The 15,009-nt window shown below is 40.2% G+C and overlaps 1 protein-coding gene across 1 annotated transcript in view; it reads right to left on the reverse strand.

The window, feature by feature from the left end:
* The window catches only part of dcc (DCC netrin 1 receptor), a 931,407-nt gene that overhangs the window by 39,244 nt on the left and 877,154 nt on the right, over window positions 1–15,009 (reverse strand). Inside the window, exons 23-26 of the mRNA XM_059643861.1 lie at window positions 10,760–10,922; window positions 7,073–7,302; window positions 2,484–2,600; window positions 61–210 (exon numbers count right to left, since the gene is read on the reverse strand). Coding sequence (XP_059499844.1) covers window positions 61–210; window positions 2,484–2,600; window positions 7,073–7,302; window positions 10,760–10,922 — 660 coding nt within the window. The remainder of the gene's footprint in view (window positions 1–60; window positions 211–2,483; window positions 2,601–7,072; window positions 7,303–10,759; window positions 10,923–15,009) is intronic.

A 15,009-nucleotide genomic window follows, 5' to 3' on the forward strand; every position in this document is an offset into this window, starting at 1 on the left:
CAACTAGGTGCAACACAGATATAATTTCGTATAAATAGTCAATCAAAAATGGATCCTTACCTGAGCCAAATCCACGATCGACAGTCAGTGTGGGGAATGGCATGGTACGCAATGGAAACTGTGGGTGAGGATATCCACATGTCGGAGATGGCAGGATGCCAGGGTATTGGGCACTCTCCAGTGTCGGAACAGGAATTGCACTTACCACAGCTGCAAACAAGAAGCAAATAAAAATTCACACCACTGTTTGGTCACATTTTGAGTAAACTGAAAACTGTTTGCTTGAGAAAACTACTTGAAATATCGCTGAATGAGACTTAGTTTTCTAATTAAGCTACATTTGTACAATTTGATGAGATTTAAAAGTTAAGTTGCATTTCTTTTAAGTCTGATTAGAAAAAGAGTAACACCGTCAGTTTTCGCTAGAGGACTGTCAAGGGAGATTGTCTTCTGACAAATGAATTGTCCCAAGACACTTTGAAGCTCAGCAGATGAAGGCAGCAGCTTTATAAACATGAGATGCTGTCATTACTCGCATCTGCCTCAACAGTTTTGGGATGTTAAATCATTTAGTAGTTTTATTTGCTTTAAGTTGGAACAGGGTTCATATTTCACAGAACACCAGGTAAAATTGAACAAGGTAGAGGAAAGAAAGGAGGTTCTGAATGGACAGACATAGAATTGTGGAATAACTGAGAAAACCATTGAAAGCAATCGAAAACAATTCCAGTAGGTTTTCCACTTTGGATACAATTAACAATCTGGTGCAATTGGCTTTCTGCTGTGCAGGTACAGCGATTTTCTACAGCGATTTCCCCATAATGCGATTTTCGATAGCGCAGGGTCACACAAGAACCATCGCCTTTAGGAGATCTGCTGTACTCTGCAATGAAGACTGATCAAACAATTTTTTCAATTCCTCTGTCATTTATTGGTTTCCTATTATTTTTACTCCAGCCTTATTCTTTAAAGGGTCTATGTTCAGTTGGTATCTCTCTTCGTGTTTTATACATTTAAAGAAGTTTTTATGGCCTAAATTCATATTGTTTACACATCTACTCTGAAATGTTATCTGCTTTACAAAATTATGAGAGGCATGGGTAGAATGGATAGTCAGAGTCTTTTTTCCAGGGTAGAAATTTCAATTACTGGCGGGTATAGGTTTAGAAAGGGAAAAGGGGAAAATTAAAGGAGATGCGAGGGGCAAGATTTTTACACAGAGGGTGCCTGGAATGCACTGCTAGAAGAGGTGCTGGAAATGGATATAATAGCAATGTTTAAAAGGCATCTTGACAGATACATGATCAGGATGGGAATAGGTGGATAGGGACTATGTAGGGGTGAGAAGGTTTTTAGTTTAGAAAGGTATCATGAGTCAGCACAGGTCGGTAAGCCTAAGGGCCTGTTCTTGTGGTGTACAGATTCTTAGTTCTTTGCTCTTCCTTTTCATTATTCTGGTCTTTTTTTGGTTTTAGATCTTTCCCAGTCTTCTAGCTTACCACTAAACTTTGCCATTTTGTGCATTTTTTTTTTCAATTTTAATACTATCCTTAAATTCTCTCGTTAACACCCTCCTGATCCTCCTTCTTACTTGGGTATATCTTTGCTGTGAGCTGTAAACTATTTTCACAAGACTTGCCAGATGGGTTGCAGAGTATTTGTTAATTCTATATTTATCTAACTTTCTTGCACTTCTATTCGTATGAGTACCAAGCATTCCTGGAATATATTACACCAAGCCAGATATAAAATGAAATTTCTTACAATCTACCCAAATGTGGATCTTGAGATGGGTTCTGAGAAGAATACTGATTATTGCATGAGACAATTCCATTCCCTGTACCACTCAGCTTAATAGGCCATTTATCATCCATTTTCCAAGTGTTCTCATGCTTGAATGCAATATTACTTGAGTGAAAGTGTACAAGTGGAGCAAAAGCAATTGCTTCAGAATATCATCTGATTTAAATTTCAGACAGAATTGATGACGGCCTTTTCGAACATTTCCTGCTGTTAAGCTGTAAAGGTCACGATCACTTCATCTTTGGATTTGCTTTGGATCTTTGATCGTGTTGTGCTGATTCAGAAAACAATAAGAGCCTGGGACGAAATGTTCATCGGCATTTTCAAATTTAAAGTTCTCTTAACTTCAGGGATTTAATTTATTGATCATTTATGCAAAGTTCAGGTCTGCGAGTGCACAATTCATCAGCTGTAAAGTGAGACAGTCACAGACAGGGGGACTAATACAGTGTCTCATTCGCTGAAAGCAAACACTTACTTATCAATTCCTTCAGCTCCTAATTCGCAGAGGAAGGCACTGCTCCACCCTCAGTAGTACAAAACATGCATTTAATAAAATAGGCAAAAAGTCAGCACCAAGCGAGTTAGCCCATGGATTCTGCATATTTTATGCAATTCTATGACATTTGAGTCCTAATTAGAGAAACCAGCTTGAATCGCAAAATATGTAAGTTACTCACGTGAATTGGTGGGCTGTGAATCCATGGGAATCATCAGCTTTGGTCGTGTTCCCCTTCGTGCTCCTAGAGAACGTTCCAGTGTGGACATACTGCTCCCAACTTCATCAGGATCATGACCTTTGGACAAGATAATCAAACTGTACTACCATTGGGTTTGTACAGAATTATGTCTAAGATTCAAAATGCTACACTCATATAACAATAACAACTAATTTCTGTGTTAACTTTCCATGCTAGAAATACCAATGTTAACATGTATAGTGGAATTTGCCCACTAAATATCAAATGCCGGCGTGGTATCCCACCTCTTATGCTAAGTCCTAGGATCTTTCTTATGCACTGTCAAAGTGTAGAACAATCCCTAGTGCATGGGACCATCACTGCTCCAACATAACACTGATAAATATCAGAGTCCAGAAATTGTACTGTCATAGACGCAAAACTCAACTTGAGGGAGCAAACCACATCAGAGTCTTTCTCCTCTTTGATGGGACCACTAATTTTCTTGATGGGCTGAAGATTAATTTTCTGTCTTCATTCATTTACATCTAGAATGGGCTTGAATGTGATTCTGGATTGGTGTATATTGGAGGAAGCTGCCCTGGACTACCTACAGAATCATGCCAAATATGGTTCAGATGAACCTAGTCGTACCTATTGAGTTCAGATGTCAGATCCATTGTGAACAAACAGGAGTTGAGCCCATTGAGTTAGGGTTATTAGGGGTAGGCTGGACTAGCTCATTTGTGTTCATTCTGAGTCTGCAGTCTAAGCCTGACAAACAGTTAAAAATTGCAGCCTTTAATCTCCAACTCAATCTCTATTCCACTTAGTCCCATAACTGCAACTTTTGAGATAGACACAGCATCACATTTCCCCCATAAAGCAATGTATTTGGAGGTCAGATACCATGCAAGTGTCGCTAAGCAGCCTTCCTCTTTATCTTAAATAGCTGTTGCTGGGATAAGAGAAATACAAGAGACAGGATAAAATTTTTCGATAGTGAGATATCCAACTGTAACAATTTGGTATCTGTATTCCCAGCTTAAAACTAGTGTGAGATATCAGTTAAATGGATACCTTAAGAAGAATGTCTCTAATCTTAAGGGCACCATTTTACAGTTTTCAGAGACAAATGGACAGAGATATAAAATTCAATCAAAGAAAACACTGATAAAAATCCCCTAACTGCATTTAGTGAAACAAAAGTGAGTTTATTAAATCACTGCAAATCAATAGCCCCTAGCCACACTGCACAACAATTCTATTATTATCAAACAGCAAGTCTTGACTCAAGGTGGTTAAAGTTGCAGGAGAGCTGTTAAAGTTTGCTTTCATAATTATTTCCTTTCAGAACTACTGATCCCAATATTTATGGAGTGACAGGTAGCGAGCAGAGGAGTGTTGTTTTCAGGGGAGAAATCCACAAAAGCCAGGGTGTACTGTCAAATTTAAACAAGTTTAACAGCCAGCCCTCATTATTTTATTATTCTGTTTCTCAGCCAGTCAGGCTGATTTGCTGCTGAGTGGGTGATGTTGATGGTCCCTGAGAATGGGGCTATCAGCACAATGGTGATTTTATTGGATTGGTCATCCAGAAATCCAAACCAACGCTCTAAAGTGATGAATTCAAATCACAGCACAAGAGCCGGGAAATTTACATTCAATTAATTCAAAAAATCAGAAATAAAAAGATATACCTGGATTCAGAATTGTCTGTCCAATAAACAACAGGGGGTGGTTATCGATGGAAAGTATTCAGCCTGGAGCTCGGTGACCTGTGGTGTGCCGCAGGGATCTGTTCTGGGACCTCTGTTCTTTGTGATCTTTATAAATGACTTCGATGAGGAAGTGGAAGGGTGGGTAGTAAGTTTGCTGATGATGCAAAGATTGGAGGAGTTGTGGATATTATGGAGGGCTGTTGTAGGTTGCAAAGCGACCTTGACAGGATGCAGAGCTGGGCAAAGAAGTGGCAGATGGAATTCAACCAGAAAAGTGTGAAGTGATTCCTTTTGGAAGGTTGAATTTGAATGCAGAATACAGGGATAATGGCAGGATTCTCGGCAGTGTGGAGGAACAGAGGGATCTTGGGGTCCACATCTATAGATCCCTCAAAGCTGTCACCCAAGTTGATAGGGTTGTTAAGAAGGTGTATGGTGTGTTGGCTTTCATTGGCAGGGGGATTGAGTTTACAAGCCGCGAGGGCATGCTGCAACTCTATAAAACCCTACTTAGGCCACACTTGGAAAATTGTTGTTTGGTTCTGGTCTCCTCATTATAGGAAAGATGTAGAAGCTTTAAAGAGGGTGCAGACGAGATTTACCAGGATGCTGCCTGGAATGGAGGGCAGGTCTTATGAGGAAAGGTTGAGAAAGCTAGAGCTTTTTTCATTGGAGCGAAGAAGGATGAGAGGTGACATCCTTCGTCAGATGAGGAGACCAAAGTTGCTCACAATGTTCCAGGCGTGGCCTCACCAATGCCCTGTATAATTGCAGCAATACATCCTTGTTTCTGTACTCAAATTCTTTCATTATGAGAACATACAGTTTGCGTCCTTTCCTGATGCTGTACCTGCACGCTTACTTTCAGAGACTGGTGCATGGGATCACCCAGGTCTCTTTGAATATCTACCTCTCTCAATTTACAGCTATTCAACTAATAGTCTGCCTTCATGTTTTTGTTGTGAAAGAGGATAACTTCATATTTATCTGCATTGTACTACATTTACAATGCATTTGCTCACTCACTCTGCCTGTCCAAATCACTCCACAACATCTCTGCATCCTTCTCATAAATAATCATTCCATCCGGCATTGGGTCATTTGCAAATTTGGTGACATTACATTTGGTTCCCTCATTTTAAATCATTAACATAACTTGTGAGTAACTTGGGTCCTACTACAGATTCCTGCATTACCCCAAGAGTCACTGCCTGCTATTCAGAAAAAGACCCATTTATTCTCCCTGATAATAAAATGTGGGGCTGGATGAACACAGCAGGCCCAGCAGCATCTTAGGAGCACAAAAGCTGACGTTTCGGGCCTAGACCCTTCATCCTTATTCTCCCTTTTTGTTTTGTGTCTGCTAACAAATTTTCTATCCATCTCAATCCCACATGATTTAATTTTACAAATTCATCTCTTATAGAACAACCCTTCGGCCCACGATGTTGTACTGAACTTTGACCCTAAACCTAAGGTCTATATAATCTCCAATCCTACCTTATACTATCATCCATATGCCTATCTAACAGCCTCTTAAATGCCCCTAATGAGGCTGACTCCACCACCCTCTCCGGCAATGCATTCCACGGCCCAACCACTCTCTTTTGGCTTTGTCAAAACCCTTCTTAAAGTCCAAATAATATTGGCTCTCCCAATAAACTCTGGTTACATCCTTGACCAATTCTGGTAGATTTGTCAAGCATGATTTCCCTTTTGTAAATCCATGCTGACTGTGTCTGATTCCACCATTGTTTTCTAAGTACTCTGCTATATAATCCTTTGGACTCTAGCATCTTCCTTACTGTTGATGTCAGACTTTGTGGTCTATAATTCCCTGTTCTCTCCCCGCAGCCCTTGTTAAATAGAATGGTTACATTAGCTGTGTTCCATTAGGATAAGCAATGGTGTAGTGGCACAATGAATCCAGACTATTAATCCAGAGACCCAAGTAATGTTCTGGGGACCTGAGTTCAAATACTGCAATGACAAATGGTAGAATTTCAATTCAATAATAATCTGGAAATAAGGGTCTAATGATAAACATAAAAATAATAACGTCCTTTAGGAAAGAAAACTGCCATCCTTGTCTGATTTGGTCTGGCCTACCTGTGACTCCAGACCCACAGCAATGTCATTGACTCTTAACTGCCCTCACAGCAATTAAGGATGAGCAATAAGTGCTGATCCAGCTGGTGATGCCCACATCCCGTAGATGAATCTTTTTAAAAATTCTGCAGGAACTGTTGAAGTGTCTAAAGAATTTTGGAAGATGATCACCAATGCAACCATTATTTATAAGGCCGCTTTGTTAAGTTGTGTTATATTGGTGCTTCCTTTGGAATCAGGAATTGTAAACTAGGTAGACAAATGGTAAATCTGAATAGAAACACTTGATTTACAATACTCACACCTCCACGCCCTCCAGTCACCTGACCAGCTCTTTTAAAAGGCCAGCATCACCAGCTACACACCTAACACTCTGGAATGTAGATTATCAGACTCTGAGGATTTATCAGCCTTCAAACCTACCAACTTCTCCAACACCATTTTTCTACTAACACGGATTGGTTTCAGTTCCTCCCTTGTTCTAAACCCTGTGTTACACATCCTGACCTCAATGATTACATACTAGGGACAGTTTTATTAACAAGGCAACTTAATAAGTACACTCTCGTCCTCCGGATGTGCATGTCAGAAGAACATGTTTTGGATGGGAAAATCATGAAAAGGCGACAGGATTTTGCAAAAGATGAGTCTCCAATCTAAGAGTGTACATTCATAAAATAAGCATGATAGTAATCTGCGGAAAGATTTCAGACAGTAAGTGTAGTATATTCTGTAGCATTTAATTGTACATAGTCTTACCTGAATGTGAGCCACTTTTGCTTGTTAGCTGGTTCTCCGAGTGGCTGTGACTGACAGGAGTGATATCTTGGCAGCTTTGCTGCATGGGCGAATCTCTTACAGATGGATCTGTGCCTGAGGGCTTCTCAATATTTTTCATCTCCATTTCTTCATGATGTATCCAAAGGTCTGGGGGCCTCAAGTCTTTTTGGCTGCCCTTCCGTTTGCCACCACTGTGTGCTGCCCGCTTTCTGTGATGGGAAGGTAATAAATTGAAGAGAAGGACACAATGAAGCCTTAATTTTACGTCTTGACCATTTAGCTCTGAGATTTGAGAAATTAATGATCATTCTATGTGTCCAAACATTCGGTAACCTATGACCGTTACTAATTTTTTAAACAAAAACAGTGAATGCCATAAAAGTGATGGTAAAGCAAGAGCTCAACAATTTTATTCCAATTGCATTTCCTCTTCTGCTGGAGTATGGTTCATTGGGAGCAGCAGCTTCATTTTAGAGGCCATTCCTGTGTTGTTCCTACATCACCTTTTATATACATGCAAACCAGTCAGTAACATTCACCAGTATTATTCCTAACTGAATGGGAAGTCCTAGGCTGACCGATATTAGAAACACGAACAGCAGTTGTGGTATCCCAGCAAAAACAAATGCTGCGCAAAACACCAACTGCAATCAGGATCTGAGATTTTCTAAACTCTGTTACTCCTTAGTCAACCTTAACACCCTCTACCTTCTGAATGGCAACTTTCTGTGCAAAATACAACACCAATTAAATTTCATTTCATCCTTTAAAATCTAGTGAATACAGGCTCAAGCAAACTAATTTCTCATCATAGGACTGTCCTACCATCCCCAGTATTAGCTTAGTAAGCCTCTGTTGCATTTCTTCTATGGCTAGTATATGCATTTTTTAGGTAGAAACACTTAAACAGCTCACATTATTCCAGGTGTGGTCTCACCATGGCCCAATATAATTACACAATCATATCCCTAATGTTGAACTCAAATTATCTTGCAATGAAGTCCAATTGACCAGTTGCCATCCTAATGGACAGCTGTACTTATCTGTCTATTTGAGTTGACTAATACTCATAGATCCAAAAGGGTTCTTGTGGCACAGTGATAGCATCCCTATCACTGGGGCAGGAGACTGGGGTTCACAGCCAATCTGCTCCAGAAGTGTGTAATAACATTTATGAACAAGTTGATTAGGAAAAAATGTATATCCACACTTTCCAATACATCTCTATTTAAATTATACTCTTCCTTTCTGTTCTGAAATGTATGGCTTCACATTTAGCCACATTGCACTGTATCAGTCATTTGTCTGCCCACCACAACTAGTCTAAATCACTTTGAAGTCTCCCTGTATCCACATGCTAACTCAAAATTCTGCCCAGTTCTCTGTTTTCAGCACGCTTGGAAATGTTGCATTTGGTTCCCTCATCCAGATCATTTACGTACATCATGAATAACTGGGGCCCAAGAATGGATCCTTGCGGTATCCCACTAATTATTGTGTGTCACTCAGAAAAACGATCCATTTATGTCCACTTTCTGTTTCCTGTCAACAAATCCTTCGCTAAAGTTAATATATTAACCTCACCCTCTGTTATTTAACTTTCGCCATTAATGTCTTGTGACAGACCTTTTTGAAAGGCTTCTGAAAATCCAACTACCTTATCTTTTCCAATGGCTTCATCCTCAAAACACTCCAACAGATTTATTCAGCATTATTTGCCTTTCATAAACTCATGCTGGTATTGTCCAATCTCATTAATGTTTTCCAAATATTCTGTTATTACATTTTTTAATATAGATTCTAGCATTTTCCCCATTACTGATGCTATGTGCATTGACAGCTATGCCTTCAGCTACCAGCCCATAAACTTCAGAAAGGCCACCCCTAAATCTGTTCACATCTCTTTCTCATTTAAGATGTTCTGTAAAACGTATCAATTTGACCAAGGTTTTAGTCATCAATCCCAATATGTCCTTCATTGGCTTGGTGTTAACTATTATTTGATAATTGCTTAGTGAAGTTCTTTGGACATTTTACCACATTATAGTAAATAAATGCAAGTTGTTGCTGTTGTCATCAGGTTTCAGGAATGATTCAAATGTCAACGCAAGGAACTGTACTACTGTTATGTTAAATCCATTCTGCTCTTGTTCTCTTTGATATTGCAAATATTTTTAATAATTTTTATATTTCTATAGAAGGTTGACAGTGTAAGCCTAGTAACAGCAAATGAGAAAAACACAAATAAAGGATTTGAAAAGTATTCATGAAAAATACTATGTACCAGATATGAATAAATAAGTATATTTTAATAAATGTATATATTTTCATCACATCAGTCAAATGCTGTCAACAGAAATGAGCTGAATTCTAGTAAAATTAAATTCTCACTTAGGAATGCTGTACATAACCCATATTACTTTTCTGATTAGAAAGTGTTTTCAGATTCCTTGATCCAACATAATATTGAAAGAGAAACCTCATCTATTTGTTTGCCCAGTGCCCTTTCCAACCAACCACTGATAGATTTGTGCTAAAAAAAAATTACAGCAGAGGTCTGCAACTGTGAGGTGTCTACATTGTTCTGCCAAGTCTTATTATATCCTGGCCCATTTGAATAAACCTGTGAACTACTTATGATACAGTCACTACTATCCAAAATAATAGGCAAGGAACTGTCATTCAGTATAGGTTAGCACAATATGGTAATCAAAACTAGTTTCAGCCCTAGTTTCAGGATGAAAGTCTCTTCTATCACTCTGCTATAAATATCTTTTAGAAAACAGATTTTTTATGTTTCAACATTGTGGACATAAAACTACAGAAGATATGGTCCTCAAATTGGCAATCTTAGTCAGAAAGGTCACATTGATTTCTTGTTTGCAATTAATACTATTAAAATTAATACTATTACAATCGGATGTCCTTTTCTGACTGAGATTAAGGCATAAGGTTAAGCCAAATAGTACTTTGTCATAATCTGTCCCAGGCAGAATTTTCTTCATTCAATGACCAAGACATCTTTGTGCTGGAATTACTATATGAAATGGATAATAGACTGCTTCTTTCCCTGTCAACTGAAATCCTTCACCTTGATGAATACAAAATACAATCCAATAACATTATTCAACATTTGGCTGCTCACCAGCACCTTCTGAAGGGCAATTTGGGATGTGCAAGAAATGCCTGCATTTGCAGTAATAATTTCATTCCAGACATCAATGAGAAAAGTTAAACTCTGCATTACGTCCTACAGTATGGACAAATGTCTATATCTGCCCAAACAATCACATCCACCAAACTATCCTTCAATCATACTCAAGAAACTTGGTCAATTTTTCCGACAATACAAGACCACAGTTTTCAGGTGAAACAAAGGCATGTAACGATGCAAAAAAAGGTGAGATGATGTAAGATATGACTTGGTTTGTGTGGAGCATATATGTTGGCATAAACCAGCCAGGCTGAATGGCTCACTCCATGCTGAAATTCCTATGTTGTAACTTTACCGTCATGATGAATGAAAACAGCAAGATCATACTACAATGGGAATTCAACTGTAAACCGTGGATGACTGAGTCACTCATTGAAGTGTCGAGTGACCTCCTTCACAAGTTATAATGAAATGAAATAAAATTGCAAATTAGGCAATAAAATCCAACATACTTTCTTTGCTGTGCTGAAGATCGACGGGTGCAGATAACGGCTACAACAATGATCACTGCAACTGTAACTACACCAATGGAGACCATGATGATCACCAACAGATTACCATTCTTTTGAGGGGTCACACTGCCATGAGGCGGATGCATCTGACCAATTGGAGGCTCTGAAAGAAAGACAATAAATTTTGATAGTAAAAACTTGGGATTGTCCTTAAAATTATAAAGCAATGAATTTATAAAGCATTTTCTTCATTCAATGACTATTTTAACATGCATTATGGCATGAAAAAATCAGAATCCAATTTAGTTAAGAAGCGTTAAGCATTTGATATAAATATCAAATAAGCAGGGAAATGGAATTATGGTACATAACTCTGGAAAATAAGCTGCAGCTTTAAAATTGTACAGTTACAATAGGCAGAAATGGTTTTGCTTAGTACTGAAATAATTTTGCTCCTGCACATTGGTTTTGTGTAATAATAATAAAGATGCTTTGTTCTTTTAGCAATAACAGCACATTCCAAGTCAAAGTCATAGCTGTATTTGGCAAAAAAACATACAAATCGACAAAATTAACTTGGGAACCTAACATGGCTAAAGGCTGATAAATTTCCTGGAACTGATGGGGCGCATTGCCAGGATTTTAAAGGAAGTAGCTACAGAAATAGTCGATGCACAGATTCATTAGATTCTGCAAAAGTCGGCCAGAATTGGAAAGCTGCCAATCAAAAAGGGAGAAAGACCATACAAGCCAGTTCACTTGACACCTGCCATTAGGAATCTGTTGGTCTATTATCAAGGATGTAATGGGAGAATATTTAGAAAGATATAAATGAATAAGAGTTAGCATGGTTTGATGAAGAGTAAATCATCCCTAAAAGATTTCTTAGAAACCTTTGAGAGATAACAAGCAGGACAGAAACAAGAGAACCAACAGATTTCCAAAAGACTTTCATAAGGTAGTGCACATAAAGTTACTTAATAAGAGCCTATGGTTTTGGGGGGACCACATAAGAACCAGGAGCAGGAGGAGGCCATCTGGTCCTTCGAGCCTTCTCCACCATTGTACATGGAGTCTGAACAGATAGAGGAAGCCCTAAATGAGTTTTTTGCTTTGGTTTTCACTAAGGAAAGGGAACTTGTTGTGAATGAGAACTTTGAGGAGCAGGAAAACAGGCTTAAACAGATTGAGATTGAGGAAGTCGATGTGCTGAAAATTTTGGCAAACATTAAGATTGATAAGTCCCCAGGGCTAGATCAGATTTATCCTAGATGCTCCAGGAAGTGAGAAAGGAGGTTGCTAAGCCGCTGGCGAAGATCTTTGCTTCCTCACTCTCCACGGGAGTCGTAACGGAAGATTGGAGGGAGGCAAACGTTGTTCCTCTTTTCAAGAAAGGGAATAGGGAAATCCCTGGAAATTACAGACCAGTCAGTCTTATGTCTGTGGTCAGCAAGGTTTTGGAAAGAATTCTGAGGGATAGGATTTCTGACTGTTTGGAAAAGCATAGCGTGATTAAAGGGAGTCAGCATGGCTTTGTGAGGGGCACGTCATGCCTTACAAATCTTATTGATTCTTTGAGGAGGTCATGAGACAGGTTGATGAGGGTCGAGCAGTGGATGTGGTGTACATGGACTTCAGCAAGGCATTTGATAAGGTTTCCCATGGCAGGCTCATTCATAAAGTCAGGAGGTATGGGATACAGGGTGATTTGGCTGTTTGGATTCAGAATTGGTTGGCTGACAGGAGGGAGAGAGTGGTTGTAGATGGTAAGTATTCTGCCTGGAGGTCAGTGCTGAGTGGTGTCAGACAGGGCTCTGTTCTTGGGCCTCTGCTCTTTGTAGTTTTTATAAATGACTTGGATGAGGGGGTTGAGGGGTGGGTCGGTATGTTTGCTGATGACACAAAGGTTGGAGGTGCCTTTGATGGTATCGAGGGCTACTGCAGGCTTCAGCGAGACATTGACAGTGTGCAGAGCTGGGCTGAGAAATGGCAGATGGAGTTCAACCTGGATAAAAGCGAAGTGATGCATTTTGGAAGGTCAAACTTAAATGCTGAATATAGGATTAAAGGCAGGATTCTCGACAGTGTGGAGGAACAAAGGGATCTTGGTGCTCAAGTGCACAGCTCCCTCAAAGTTGCCACCCAGGTGGATAAGGTTGTCAAGAAAGCACATGGTGCTTTAGGCTTTCATTAATAGGGGGATCGAGTTTAAGAGCCGCGAGGTTATGCTGCAGCTCTACAAAACCCTGATGAGACCACACTTGGAATATTGTGTCCAGTTCTGGTCGCCCTGTTATAGGAAAGATGTAGAGGCTTTGGAGAGGGTGCAAAGGAGGTTTACCAGGATGCTGCCTGGACTGGAGGGCTTGTTTTACGAGGAGAGGTTGACTGAGCTCAGACTTTTCTCTCTGGAGAGAAGGAGGAAGGGAGGTGACCTGATCGAGGTGTACAAGGTAATGAGGGGCATGGATAGAGTCGATAGCCAGAGACTTTTCCCAGGGCATGATTGACTGCCACGAGGGGTCATAGTTTTAAGGTGTTAGGAGGAAGGTATAGAGGAGACGTCAGAGGGAGGTTCTTCACCCAGAGAGTTGTGAGCGCATGGAATAGTTTACCAGTGGTAGTCGTGGAAGCAGAGTCATCAGTGACATTTAAGCAACTGCTGGACATACGTGGACAGCAGTGAATTGAGGGGAATGTAGGTTAGGTTATTTTATTTTTGGATTAGGATTATTCCACGGCACAACATCGTGGGCCGAAGGGCCTGTACTGTGCTGCACTTTTCTATGTTCTATGTTCTATGTTCTATTCAATAAGATCGTGGTTGATGTTTTCATGGCCTCAGCTTGACTTACCCACCCTCACACCATAACTCTTAATTCCTTTACTGTTCAAAAAATATCTATCTTGGCTTTAAAAGCTTTCAATGAGGAAGCCACAACTATTTCACTGGGCAGGAAATTCCTCGGAATCATAACCCTTTTGGAGCAGAAGTTCCTCCTCAATTCAGTCCTAAACCTGCTCTCCCTTATTTTGAGGTTATTCCCTCTTGCTCTAATTCAACCTACCAGTGGAAACAACTTCCCTGCTTCTATCTTATCTATTCCCTTCATAATTTTTTACTTTTCTATAAGATCCCACCCACCTCGTTCTTCTAAATTCTGATGAATATAAAGCCAGCCTATTTAGCCTCTCTGCATAAGCCAACCCTGTTAACTCTAGAATCAACCTCATGCAACCTCTCCACACCCTCCGTTGCCAGTATATTCCCTCTCAAGGAAGGAGACCAAAACTGCACACCTCACCAGTGCCCTAAGCAGCTGTAACATAACCTCCCTTCGTTTTAACTCAATCCCTCCAGTAATGAAGTACAAAGCTCCATTTTCCTACTTAACTACCTGCTGCACCTGCAAACTAACCTTCTGTGAGTCATGCAAAAAGATACACAGGTCCCTCTGCACATGAGCATGCTGCAATTTTTTACAATTCAAGTCATAGTCCTTCTTACCACCAAAATGGATGGCTTCATATTTATCAACACTGAATTCCATCTGCCAGATCTTGCCCACTCACTTAAACTGTCTAGATCCCTTTCAGATAATTCAGTACACATTGCTGTACCATTCATCTTAGTGTCATCCGCAAAGCCAAATCATCTATGTAAATTATAAACAATTGTGGTCCCAGGCACACAATTAATCACTGTTGACCAATCAGGAAAGCACTCGTTTATTTCCACTCTTTGCTTCTAGTTAATTAACCAAATCTTGATCCATGCCAATAAATTGCCAATAACTTCATGCACCGTATCTCTTGCAGCAGCCTTTTGCACAACACCTTGTCTGATGCCAGATAATAAAGTGTGAAGCTGGATGAACACAGCAGGCCAAGCAGCATCTCAGGAGCACAAAAGCTGATGTTTCGGGCCTAGACACTTCATCAGAGAGGGAGATGGGGTGAGGGTTCTGGAATAAATAGGGAGAGAGGGAGAGGCGGACCGAAGATGGAGAGAAAAGAAGATAGGTGGAGAGGAGAGTATAGGTGGGGAGGTAGGGAGGGGATAGGTCAGTCCAGGGAAGACGGACAGGTCAAGGAGGTGGAATGAGGTTAGTAGGTAGGAAATGGAGGTGCGGCTTGAGGTGGGAGGAAGGGATGGGTGAGAGGAAGAACAGGTTAGGGAGGCACAGACAGGCTGGGCTGGTTTTGGGATGCAGTGGGGGGAGGGAACGAACTGGGCTGGTTTTGGGATG

Source organism: Stegostoma tigrinum, chromosome 1 (assembly GCF_030684315.1).
Source record: "Stegostoma tigrinum isolate sSteTig4 chromosome 1, sSteTig4.hap1, whole genome shotgun sequence".
Taxonomy (NCBI): domain Eukaryota; kingdom Metazoa; phylum Chordata; class Chondrichthyes; order Orectolobiformes; family Stegostomatidae; genus Stegostoma; species Stegostoma tigrinum.